We start from the raw sequence: 11,299 nt of genomic DNA, 5'->3' as shown, positions 1-11,299 counted from the left end.
CAGAGAAAAGTTACGTAGATTCAGAAACAGATTGGGATTAAAATTTTTTTTTTTAATTGTGTAAGAGGAAAAATGGATAGGGAGAGATGCTTACGGAGCCGCGATTGCATGCTTTGATTTTGTCGAAGCCTCGGAGATCGGAAGAATCGTGGGGGTTATCTTCGGGTTTAAAGACACGAACGACGAGTGGGTTAGTAGTGGCAGCAGCGGTAGATGAAGCTGATAGAGAACGGGAATTGGAAGTTTTGATTGGATGGATGGAAAGGAGAGTAGCGGAAGGGAAATACGGTTATTGAACCGTTGGAACAGGCGTGATAGGATTTGGCGGTGCGGAGAGATGAGATTTGAGTGTCGCATTTTGTGAGAGAGGTGGTGAGCATTGCAGCCATTTGAGAGCGAACAGCGAAGCGGGCAAGAGAAAAAGCGGTCTGGTTTGTTTGGGACGAGGGAGAGTGGAAATTATTTTGCTAACGACGTCGCTTTCAAATTCACTAAGGATACGTTTGGTTTACTATTTTGCCAACAATGCCACAATAACCAAATTATGAGGTTTTTCTTGTCCCAAACGCGCCCTTGGTAGTTTTTCAAAATCAAAAGCAACTGTGTAGAGTGCGGGCTTTAGCGCTTCAGGCCAAATCCTTAAGTATCCAATCAAAACGGAGCTCAAAGCAATTTTCTTTTCCTTTTGTAGGAAACGTCAAAGAGTGGTTTTATTCTCTTTCGTGAATCGCATTTTCTTTGGCCTTGCTGTAGCATCTTCATTCACGGTTCAAATGCGTTCCCTTCTCTACAAATCGCTTATTTGCGAGTCCCCCCATTTTCGTACCCAATTCCTCAACGTTCCCGCGGGTTCTCCTCCCTTTCCGTCGCCGCCAAATCACAATATTTCCCGCCGGATTACGTATCGAACCATGTCTTGCTCTTCCCAAACCTCTTTCCCCACTCTCCGAACCGTCACCATATCTTATCCCAAACTCAAGGTGAGTCCCTGATTAGCTTTACCTTGACTTACCTTGGACTTCGGTGAGTTGACGCGTTTGAGTGGGATTTCAAACAGAGTTGACTGTGATATTGTGGTCTAAATTGTTAGTTTCATTGCATCTTCCTGCAGTTTCTTGGCAACCAAACAGAGTTGATGACATGTTATTTTAAAAAACTAGATTGTTGGATGTTGTGTATACGTATCTGCATGCGTCTAAAAGCTTTTTTTGTTAATATTTTTTTGTCCCGTTTATCGAAATGGATTGAAATAGGACAAGGATGCTGACCTGTCTATGAAAATTGAAGAAGGATTTGGACCGAATGGACTGGGAATTCTATCAATTACAGACGTATGAATTCATTTTTTTTCTTTCGCAGAAATTTGTTTGTCGATAACTTGATGGCTTGATTGATTTTCTTAGGCAATTAATTTCTTCTAATATGTTTTGAGTTTCTTTTTTCTTTTTGGTAAGTTTGACTTTGTAATTATTTATTGCAGGTTCCAGAATTTCCTTCATTGCGTCGAAATCTTCTACACCTTTCAACTAGGTATAATTTAAGCTTCAAAAGGAAAATTTTCATATGACTCCTTATTAAAGAAAATTGAAAAATATTATTTGAATCTCCTTCCCTTTTAACAGATTAGCTGGCCTGCCTGAAGAGGTGAAGAAGGGACTTGAGGATCCTCAGAGTAGGTAATGTTTTGAGGTTTTTATTTTCTATTCATTGTTCCTCTGGGAATTCATTTAGAATGTTAATGCTATTTTCTTTTTATTTATTAAAAATGCATGACTCTGTTATTCTTAAAAGAGAGTGTCAAGGGTTCAAGATTGTGGATTACATTGCTGTGTTGCCTTTAAGCCGTGTTCTTTTTAAATGCTTTTTATCTATAGGTACAATTTTGGATGGAGTCACGGGAAAGAGCAGCTCGAATCTGGGAAACTGGGTAAATGTTTACACATGTTTGAATCTTACAACTTGACATTATTAAACATGAGTCATTAGCATGCAGTTTATTGCTTTTCTTTATATTTATATATAATTGTAGATCAGAAAATACCATATAGCTGATATAAAGTATGCCGCACTAACATTCTAGTTGAAGTCAACATTAAGAACATGCTAAACTGCTTATAAACATCAACCTTGAGCAATTGGCCTCTTTGTGTGTGGGAAAGTATGTCCTTTTCTTGTTCTTCCTCAAATCCCAACATTTATGGGAGGCTATCTTCTTTCTGCTTCCCATAATTTTAATAGCATGCGTAAGTTATAGGCAGAGATGAAAGGATATTGTTTTAAGAGATACTGTATAAACTGGATTAAGGAAGGGATTGAGTGAAATTTTGCTACAGATATGTTCAATTCTAAGTTACATTCAGAGGAGAAATACTCTTTCAATTTCTTTGATGTTGGTTCTGAAACAAAAAATAAGAGACTTAAGTGGTTTATACTTGTTGCAGGATTTTAGATCCTGGATGCTTTTTCTATATGTGAAGTGGTGTGAAGCCCCTTGAAAATGTCTGCTTCTTCCTATATATTTGATTTTGATATTGTCTTTAATTTATGCTTGAATTGTGTTTCTTTTTCTTCCTGGGTGCTTTAAATTTTTTTCCCTTCAATGATTTCAATTTATTTCTCTTTAATGCTATGCAGATCTGCTGAAAGGTTCGTTCTATGCAAATCCGCTAATTGATGTGTCTACAAACGATGTATACTTGATTGAGAGGTAAACATGGAAAGGAAATTAATGAGTACTATGATTGCATTGATACGTAACATTGTCTTAAATTGGTGCAGAGACCAGTTCCCACTGTTTATGTCTGTAGGCTCTTATATGATATAATGTAGACTCTGCCACAAGTGATTGTGCTTATATGTCCAGTTGGTCACCCATGCTCTGCCTTGTAGGTATCCATCATATTGTGGAGCAAATATATGGCCTCAGGCTGCTTTGCCTGAACTTGAAGTGGGTATGTTCACATTTCTTTAAATTTAGAAAAATAATGGAATCTGAAGCATGTCTTCATCTTTTAGTGAGTTATGAATTGCTCTGAGGAAATAATATCAAATTTATTTATTATGTGTTCAAATCTGACGTAGGATTTTCTGTATGTTGATTATTGACCTCTACTCTGTAGCTTTCAAAGCTCTGGGAAAGCTGATCTTTGATGTTGGGTTGCTGGTGGCATATCACTGCGATCAATATGGTAAATTCCCTAGAATTCCAACTTTTAAGTACAGAAAATATGAAAATGGAAAGTTGCACTTCTATTCCTAAATTATGCATACCAGCTTCACTGACAAAGCATCACAGTCTTTTATAGTTGAGATTAGACCTTTGAAAATCCAGGGGTGACCACATTTCAATATTTTGAATTTCATATTTTTAGATTTGACCCTATACCATGATGTATGAGATGGATCGAGCCTAGTCCTGTTGAAAAAATTGGCTACTGTGGTTTCTTGATTCTATAACATGTTAAATTTATCTTAAACAAAGAACAAAGTGTTTTTGTTTGCTATCTTAAGTTGCTATTTCACTTTATGATCACATGAGCAGTATCTAGGGGGATGAAAATGCACGAGGATGAAGGCCTTGAACAAACACTTCTTCGCTCTCGTTGTCATAAAGGCCGTTTGCTTTATTACTTTCCTGCACAACTAAGGTTTTATTTTCCACAGTAGATTTCTGGTTATATTTTTCCTGAGTCAACAGTTAATCCCTCTCTTTCTCTAGCTTCTAGAGTGTATCAAGTAAAATATGACATTGCTTGCAGTAATCATAAAGAAAATGGTGACTCCATGTCATCTTGGTGTGGATGGCATACAGACCATGGCTCACTGACAGGTATAAATCTTTAGTCTCATCTTATTATTTTTCTCACTTCAGCTTATCAGCTACCTCATGTATAACACCTGACCTTATGTTAAAAAAAAAGATTTAATTAATGAAAACCTATATAATGCCTGTTTAACATCATTAACCTATTGTCATCCATCTTGGTCTGTCTAGTGCTTTTTTTTTTTTTAATAATGATTTAGGAAGTAATAGTTAAAATGAAAAAAAATTGCCATATGATATTTGTGTATTTAGGTGGTATTGCAGAAAACAGGAAAACTGGAATTGTTTTGCTTTGCTTTCAAGGCATGTCAAGATGAATCCACCCTCCATAGGTGCAATGAACTGGATTGATTTCATTTACTGAAAATGTAGATAAGCCTGTTTCAGAGATTGAGAGAAGTTGTATGGTGGTATAATGTTAGTTCAGATACACAGTTAAACTTAAAAAAGAAGTGGGGACTTTTGGTGGGCTAGAACTAAGGATGTTTCTGATGTAAAGCACAATTTTAAAAGATGATACAACTATAAGGAGATTAAAGAGAAACTTGTATGGATAATGAACTAAAAGTTGTTTAGCATTTTAACTTTTAAGTGCAGTAGTTAACTCTTTTGAGGTTAGAAATTAGTTTTTGTCCTCTTCTTTTAGTAGCCTTGCAAAAAGATTGATATCATAGTGATCAATTTTATGTTTGTCCCTGATTTCTGCTTCAATTTTTAATATGTAGGTCTGACATGTGGCTTGTTTAAGAGGGATGGTGTAGAAATATCTTGTCCTGATAGTGCTGCTGGCCTTTATATAAGAACACGGACTGGTCAAATTGTCAAGGTATACATTCTTGGTCAGAGTACTCAACTTACCAACAAATGCAAGTGACCAAGTATATTTATAATGAATTTTTTCCAAAGCATTCTTTGTCATAAATCATAATTCCTTGTTTAGCTTCTCATTTAAAAAAGAATAATTTTAGGCATCATATTACATGATGTGTCAGTCTCGGATGATATTTTGGAGTTGAAATATTGAAATTTCATTTGTAATGGGGAATATTAGATAAAAAATTTCTGGCAAGAATGAGCTTGTTAAGGACTAGAGTGCTATCTGTACACTATTTTGATGCCAGTTCCATTTGCATCCAAGACATTAAGTAAATGACATATTATACATTATTGATGCTGGATTGTGCCATAAAATTGCACATTACTGTCAAAATAGAGAACCTTTTATAATTTTTGGAGAGTACCATAAAATGGTGATTTGTACATTCCCTAACTTTTCTATATTTTGTAGATCTTAAAAAATATTCCCTAGTCTGTAGTTGAGCGTGTAAGTTGAGAAATCGGAGAAAGGCTTCCATTAGATGGTAGAGGTATTTAAATAGATGGAGAAGGACAAATACTAGGGGATAAAACTAGAAATTTCCTTATTTCATGCTGCGGAAGCAATAGTGTGGTTTTAACCAATTTTTTCAACCAACAGCTGCAAAATGTTACCTATGATTGCCATGCTTTAGAAAAACATTTACTGATTCTATTAAATTGGAATTCATATGCATTAGGCTATTTTTGGAGAAGATGAAATAGCATACCAAATTGGCGAGACCACTGAAATTCTTTATCAAGGTTACCTTTGTGCAACACCTCACTGTGTTCAGGTAATTTCTACTCTCTCTCTCTCTCTTGGGGGGAAAATCCCTGTTCAGTTTCCGTTATCCTGTTCTTCCACTATAATATCCTTTATTCATTGATTCTGTTAGGCACCAAAAGGAAAGGAGGCTTCTGGTGTTGATCGATCAACATTTGCATTATTTATGCAACCTGATTGGTATGTTAATCATCAACAATTTTAATTCCATGCTTATTGACTTGCCTTGTACGAGATTAATTTTAATGGTAGAATAATGAACTATGATGATTTGTTTCGCTATAGTCAGCTCAGCATTTATGCCTTCATATGTCATTCTCTGCTGGTGTAGAAATGAGTTACTAACATCTGATTAGGAAAATGAGTTTGATGTTGGTAATCTTGTTTTCTTTAAAATTGAAGGGATGAAAAGCTCACTTTTCCTGAGGAGGTTCGTATTCATAAAGAGGTATGTTTCTATAATCCTATGGACATGCAAAAAGTATCAAATGATGCATAAACCACAAGCTAGCGTGTGGACTTGCACTTGTGCTTGGAAGAAACTTAATGCTAGAAGTCAACTTTAACTTTCAGGATAATTTGATACCATATGATGATGGTCCTAATTAGAATACAACTTTTAAACATTCCTTGGAACCCAAATAGAAAAATTACTAGTATTATTACCGTGTAGGGGTCGTACTATTTACTGAAGTTTTGTTGTGCAATGGTTTCAGCTGATACCATCAAGCGGCAGTCTTACTTTTGGAGAATATTCTGAGTTGCTCATTGACAAATATTACCACAAGAAAGCATAGGGAGCCTGTGTATTCTCTTCTAGCAACTTTAATCTTTATTTTATCCCCTAATGTCTAGTTACACTAAATAATACAAAAATAATCAATAAAATCTCTTTGTAATCTTCATTTTTTTTTTAAGTTTTTAATCTACTCTTAAATTTCTTTTATATTATTATATATTTAGTTGAAGAGGATATTATGCGCTTAAACTTTCGAACCTACAACCTTCAACTGCTAATTTCAATGACATACAACTGATTCAAGGGATAGTTGGCTGTAAGCTTCATGTTTGTTTTATAGGAACAAAAGAAATTTATAGATCCTTGGTGCAATTTGGTGTTGATTTTTTTGTCAAACAAATATTCTATTTTCTATTTTATGATGAAAATCAGGTCAACAAAGAAAGGCAAATGGTTTTAGGCTTGGATTTGGACCGTCAAATTTCGGCCCATTTAGCATCATCCCCTAATAATAATATAATAATATTTTCTTTTGGCAAAGCCCTTAAATTGGATTGGACTAACAACTGTGGTGGTCTCGCTTTCGTCTTTCGTGGGCTCTACATGAAGTGGAATGCTTGGGAGGATAAATTAGAAAATCTACGCCCACCCTGGGGAAGATAAGGTGGGTCCCTAATCGGATGATTTTTCCGTAAGATAATCTGACCGCTGTCTGTTCTGACGTAAAATTCAAAACCAAAACAGCGGCAGCCGCAAATATGAAAAGATAAAAAAGCTACAGTCTCTTAATGAGATGACTGGACTTGATAACGCTGGTAGCAAATATAACATAAATAATTATCAACACAATCAAATTACAAATTTAGATCTTAATTTATTCGAATTTAAGTTTATTGAATAGAAAAAATTAAAAATAATAAATAATAATTTAATTATTAAATAATTTTTTACTTTTATCACTTTTTATTCTTATCAAGCAAATTTTTAGATTTTTAATTTAGTCATTTAATTACAAAATGTTGGCCAGAAATTTCCCAAAAAATGTTACGGTACGATTGGCTCTCGTTCCATGCAATGCTAGCTGGCCGACTTCCACTTCCACGTGTCTCGCATTCTTTTTTTATCTCAAAACATATTCATATTCTCGCCAGCGAATCAAAGCCATTTCACTTTAAGCCGGCTAAGGACCAGAGTGAGTAATGAAAGGACAAAACGTGTTCAAAATGACGACAAGAGTGCCACGTGGCGGGCAAACGATAATTAAAGTAAAGCTGGTGGAGGAGGCTCCCAACACGTCTTCTCCTTGGTTTATCTTTTGTCTACTGCATGGCCCCACTGTTAGTTTGACCAAACTAAATGCTCCACCCTTCTAAATTTACCATTTTATCCTTTTTTTTACATGAAATTTGTTTTCCCAAAAAGCAAAAAATAATAATACTAAAAGATAAAAGCGTTTATTTTTTTCATTTTCTCTGTATTTGTCGAATGGTATATTTTCTGATTTTTGTCAAATTAAAAATAAAAAAAAAGTTAATGTATATAAATTTAAGGTCAATTTTGTTGTTATAACAACCCATTATTCATCATATCACTCAATCATTGATGAGATCTAAATAAAAAATTTATTAAATATATATTATTATCTCCAACATTTTAATAATAATAAATAATTTATTATCTCATTCTCATCTTCTTTTTTATATTATCATTCGAATTCTTTTAACATCCAATTCGCACTAGTTTGCTGATCTCACTTTTTAATTCGCTTTCGCCACATTCTTATCTTAGTTCAATGGTGCCACTAATAATATATAGTAGAAAATGTAGAATTTCACTTTAAATTATTTGACTTTGCTTCCTTTGTATGAAAAAAAGAAAATGTATTTGCCCATTTCTTAAAACAAGAGAAATATAAAGGGCTCTCTTAAAAAATAATAATAAAAAGGGCAAAACACCAAAGTTGCAGTTGGATACTGAAAAAGTTGGCTTCCAGGAAATGACATTTATCTAAAACAAAAAAGGGTACCACAGTCGTCACACGTTTGTATAATTATAAGTAGGATTTTTCCGTTCGTGTTCCAAAGCAGAATCATCAACGACCATAATCCTCTCAGACGGTTGGGTTCCGCCATGTCAACCACACCTTACTTTCTTTCAAGCTCCAAATCCAATCCTTGCCTCAGGTCTCAAAAGCCTCGGAAACCCAGTTTTCGAAATCGTTGTTTGTTGATGGCAAAGCAGCAGAAAACTCGGTTTTACATACTTGGACGTTGTGTCTCCATGCTTTTGTGCTGGCATGACCATTCTCTTTCAGATTGAGTTCCAAGACAAGATTTTGTTTCCAGGCATCAGTTGGAATCTGGAAGACAAATCTGGGTTTCAAGATTTGGATGAGAAGAATAGACGAGGAATTTGAAGAAAGGTCAAGGAATTCAAGCGCTGGTCTCTTGCTGGAAAACAGGTAGGATTCGTGGAAACTAGAAGTAGCCATAGAGTTAAGAACTTAGGAGGGGATTGGACCAAGGATTCAGCGGCAGTCATTCATTTGTATGCCAAAACCAAAGGAGCAAAGTGTAAATAACAAATTTTTGCTTCTTCAAGTTTGTTCTTTTTTGTTCTTCTAAAATGGATGCAAAAATTTTTGCTTTTGATCCCATTGGCTTCTTCCTTTGTCAATTCGTACATTCCTATCAGTCTATTACTCCAAAGAAAATATTGATGATTAAATAGAATAATATTTGATAATTACAAATAATTTTAACTAAAACTTTAATGTGTTTATTATAAACAAGTAATATGCTAAGTACTGCAAAAAAAAAAACTCACTGAATCTGGGCTACTTAAATGGTTATGTGCAAAAAGAAAAATACTAGAAGGAACAACAATATATTTTTTTTATTACAAAGCAATAAGAATTTCATGTAAAATGTGAAAACATTTATGCTATCTAAATTTCAAGTAAAAGGAACAGCCAAGTGTTGATTTTTTTTTGTCAAGGAACATTACAATATGGGCTTTCCTTCTGCCATTTTGTATTTCTACACACGTAAAATATGGGGAAATAGTCATTGTATCCAACTGGGGAGAATTTATCTCAAAACTTCCATTCCAATTTCCAAACCATCTTAAATTCAAATTGTGTTAGATTCACTGTTGCCATAACCTGCAACAGTGACTCTCCCCTGGGCACTGTTAAAACAGCAGTGTCAAATTTTTTTTTTTTCAATCATGAAAAAAAAATTGGATGGGTAGGCATTGGTACTAAAACACATGTAAAACTCTTTTCTTAACTGGCTAACTGCCCATGTCCCCAGCTAAACTTTCATTGTCCTGAGATTACACTTGTCCCCATCTAAACTTTCATTGTCCTAAGATTAGACTATGGAAATCAACCCTATAATTTTATTCAACCTAGCCAATTTTGCTTTTTTAATGTCTACCTTCATCCAACCACTTGACCAATTCCTTCCTCTGGACTTACGTAATAAAATTTAATACTAATATTTTAATTATTTATATCATTTTTCAACAATCGTAAATGTAATTTTTATGCTAAGTTTCAAAAGGAAAAAAGAAATCTTATTTAAGAAGCAATACTGGATAGATTTGATCTGCTCTCTTTATCCCTTTATCAGTAATTGAGTGAACTATTAGTGGAGTATTAAATTTTTAATTTTAATGATCAAATTTTAAAATTTTGATAAATTTAAATAAAAAAAAATTGTAAAAACTGGACTTGAAAGAAAACGAAATTAAAGAGGTAAAAATGTAAATTCGATTTTTTTTTAATCTATATAAAAGGATGGTAGAATAAACCCCTTAACCAAGCCCAACCCAACTAAGTAAGCCCGTTGCACTTTGCAGCTAAAACAACGTCGTTTAATAAGACTCCCCTAGGCCCGCTTCTCCAGCTTTCATGCACAATTCCATAAATCCTAAAAAACTCTTGGGCGGCTGCAGCAATTCAAGGACCAATCATTTTCAACCTTACTTCAAATTTGATTTAAATTAAATTCCATTGTTTCAGCTTGTATTTCTTCTCACTTCTTTGTAAAAAGTTGGAGTATTTATTTCTGTTGAAGGTCCAAATCAATCAATCGCGAAATTTACGCTCTGCAAAATTAAAAAATAAGAAAATCCCGTGAAAAATGTTGGATGAAAGTGAGTTCGATATGAATTTCAAATTGTTAGCCCTTCGAATCCCTTGTGAGCTCTGCTAAATCACCACTAGCCGCTCTTTTTTAAAATTTTTTTTTTAATTTTAGTTGTTATTTCTTTTTAGTTTAAGAATTTTCTGTTTTAGGTACTTTGCTGGACAAGCCTCGTGCTAAACCTATAACTGAAGATCCTACACGTGAGAAGAGCCGTTACATGATTTTGTCTGAAAAAATTCAAAATCTTGGTAAGAAACGAGGCATTGTAAAATTTTCAACTTTTTGTTTGTTCAGTTAAATTTTTTTTTCTCACTGCTGGAAATTTTGTGTTTGAAATAGAACAGATTTATCAGATATTCGAAGCCCAAAACTTGATGAACTCAAGAAATTATGTGAGATCGAAGCAGTTCCATATTCATTGACCCTTGGATATTCTAGCGGACTGCTGGTCAGTTCCATATTCAATACGGTTCTCTTTAATCTTTTCCAGCGTATAGTTTTAAACCTGTGTTTAAAGGACGGTTTATGGTTTTATAGATCATATCATCATATATTGAAGCAGGTTCTGCCTCCCGGGGTGGAGGTACCTTCATCTTTTGAAACAATAGTTAAGTGTTTAACTCAATCTTCGATTGAGCTTTCCTTCTTTTTTTTTTTCACCCTGTATTTCTTTCCTGTTGCTTTCAATACCATTGGCGTCTAACATTTTGTCTGAACTCTGCAGGTCATGTTGCCCATCTAAATATACACAATAAGTTACTTCCTTTCAAAGATGTGATTGCAAAAGTCATTTATGATATGAGTTTTCGTTTGTCTCTGTCCTGAACATTTCATCATTCTTCACTGTCATTGTCCCTAGGTAAGGTTTTTTTTCTTTTTTTTTTTTTTTTTAACTTATTGGACCTGTTATTTGCATTTAATTTCCTTTTCGTCCTTTCATG

General features: G+C 34.2%; 3 protein-coding genes across 13 annotated transcripts; all 3 read left to right on the top strand.

The window, feature by feature from the left end:
- The first annotated feature begins 198 nt into the window (after window positions 1–198).
- On the top strand, window positions 199–6,370 carry LOC111284691 (uncharacterized). 9 transcript variants are annotated; one of them, XM_089762617.1, is made up of 15 exons: window positions 211–980; window positions 1,254–1,331; window positions 1,481–1,530; window positions 1,623–1,676; window positions 1,875–1,927; window positions 2,635–2,707; window positions 2,890–2,951; window positions 3,120–3,188; window positions 3,542–3,647; window positions 3,759–3,829; window positions 4,549–4,649; window positions 5,380–5,475; window positions 5,578–5,645; window positions 5,868–5,913; window positions 6,139–6,370. In XM_089762617.1, the coding sequence occupies exons 1-15, from the start codon at window positions 774–776 to the stop codon at window positions 6,223–6,225; spliced, it is 1,221 nt and encodes a 406-aa protein (XP_089618743.1). In that variant the 5' UTR covers window positions 211–773; the 3' UTR covers window positions 6,226–6,370. The 9 variants fall into 9 exon arrangements, with proteins under 9 accessions (XP_089618749.1, XP_089618747.1, XP_089618744.1 ...); XM_022873543.2 differs by having other exon boundaries at window positions 223–980; window positions 6,182–6,370; XM_089762621.1 differs by lacking the exon at window positions 1,875–1,927 and having other exon boundaries at window positions 200–980; window positions 2,635–2,646.
- Window positions 6,371–8,136: 1,766 nt separating this feature from the next.
- LOC111284813 (small polypeptide DEVIL 10) lies at window positions 8,137–8,860 on the top strand. Its single transcript, XM_022873779.2, has one exon. The coding sequence runs from the start codon at window positions 8,335–8,337 to the stop codon at window positions 8,521–8,523; it is 189 nt and encodes a 62-aa protein (XP_022729514.1). The 5' UTR covers window positions 8,137–8,334; the 3' UTR covers window positions 8,524–8,860.
- Window positions 8,861–9,013: 153 nt separating this feature from the next.
- LOC111284812 (tRNA (guanine(37)-N(1))-methyltransferase 2-like) lies at window positions 9,014–11,217 on the top strand. Of its 3 annotated transcripts, none has more exons than XR_016343014.1 (5): window positions 9,014–10,410; window positions 10,508–10,606; window positions 10,698–10,806; window positions 10,896–10,965; window positions 11,083–11,217. XR_016343014.1 is itself a non-coding variant. In XM_089762624.1 (5 exons), the coding sequence occupies exons 1-4, from the start codon at window positions 10,353–10,355 to the stop codon at window positions 10,956–10,958; spliced, it is 279 nt and encodes a 92-aa protein (XP_089618750.1). In that variant the 5' UTR covers window positions 9,014–10,352; the 3' UTR covers window positions 10,959–10,965; window positions 11,083–11,217. The 3 variants fall into 3 exon arrangements, 2 of the variants coding, with proteins under 2 accessions (XP_089618750.1, XP_022729513.2); XM_089762624.1 differs by having other exon boundaries at window positions 9,014–10,365; window positions 10,703–10,806; XM_022873778.2 differs by having other exon boundaries at window positions 10,703–10,806.
- The last annotated feature ends 82 nt before the right edge of the window (window positions 11,218–11,299 follow it).

The sequence above is a fragment of the Durio zibethinus genome, chromosome 6 (assembly GCF_047325235.1).
Source record: "Durio zibethinus cultivar Kanyao isolate XHJ-2024 chromosome 6, ASM4732523v1, whole genome shotgun sequence".
NCBI classification, from domain to species: Eukaryota; Viridiplantae; Streptophyta; class Magnoliopsida; order Malvales; family Malvaceae; genus Durio; species Durio zibethinus.
Note: the sequence above shows the minus strand (reverse complement) of the source record. Positions and strands in the feature narration are given on the sequence as shown.

What these genes read in the sequence shown, in the direction of transcription:
- LOC111284812 (XM_022873778.2), top strand. Translation starts at nt 10,353, where the DNA reads ATGTTGGATGAAAGTGAGTTCGATATGAATTTCAAATTGTTAGCCCTT. An exon ending in GTTAGCCCTTCGAATCCCTT is followed by an intron (nt 10,411 to 10,507) that starts GTGAGCTCTGCT and finishes TTTCTGTTTTAG; the next exon opens with GTACTTTGCTGGACAAGCCT. An exon ending in GATATTCTAGCGGACTGCTG is followed by an intron (nt 10,807 to 10,895) that starts GTCAGTTCCATA and finishes ATGGTTTTATAG; the next exon opens with ATCATATCATCATATATTGA.
- LOC111284691 (XM_089762617.1), top strand. Translation starts at nt 774, where the DNA reads ATGCGTTCCCTTCTCTACAAATCGCTTATTTGCGAGTCCCCCCATTTT. An exon ending in CTTCTACACCTTTCAACTAG is followed by an intron (nt 1,531 to 1,622) that starts GTATAATTTAAG and finishes CCCTTTTAACAG; the next exon opens with ATTAGCTGGCCTGCCTGAAG. An exon ending in TACTTTCCTGCACAACTAAG is followed by an intron (nt 3,648 to 3,758) that starts GTTTTATTTTCC and finishes CATTGCTTGCAG; the next exon opens with TAATCATAAAGAAAATGGTG.
- LOC111284813 (XM_022873779.2), top strand. Translation starts at nt 8,335, where the DNA reads ATGTCAACCACACCTTACTTTCTTTCAAGCTCCAAATCCAATCCTTGC.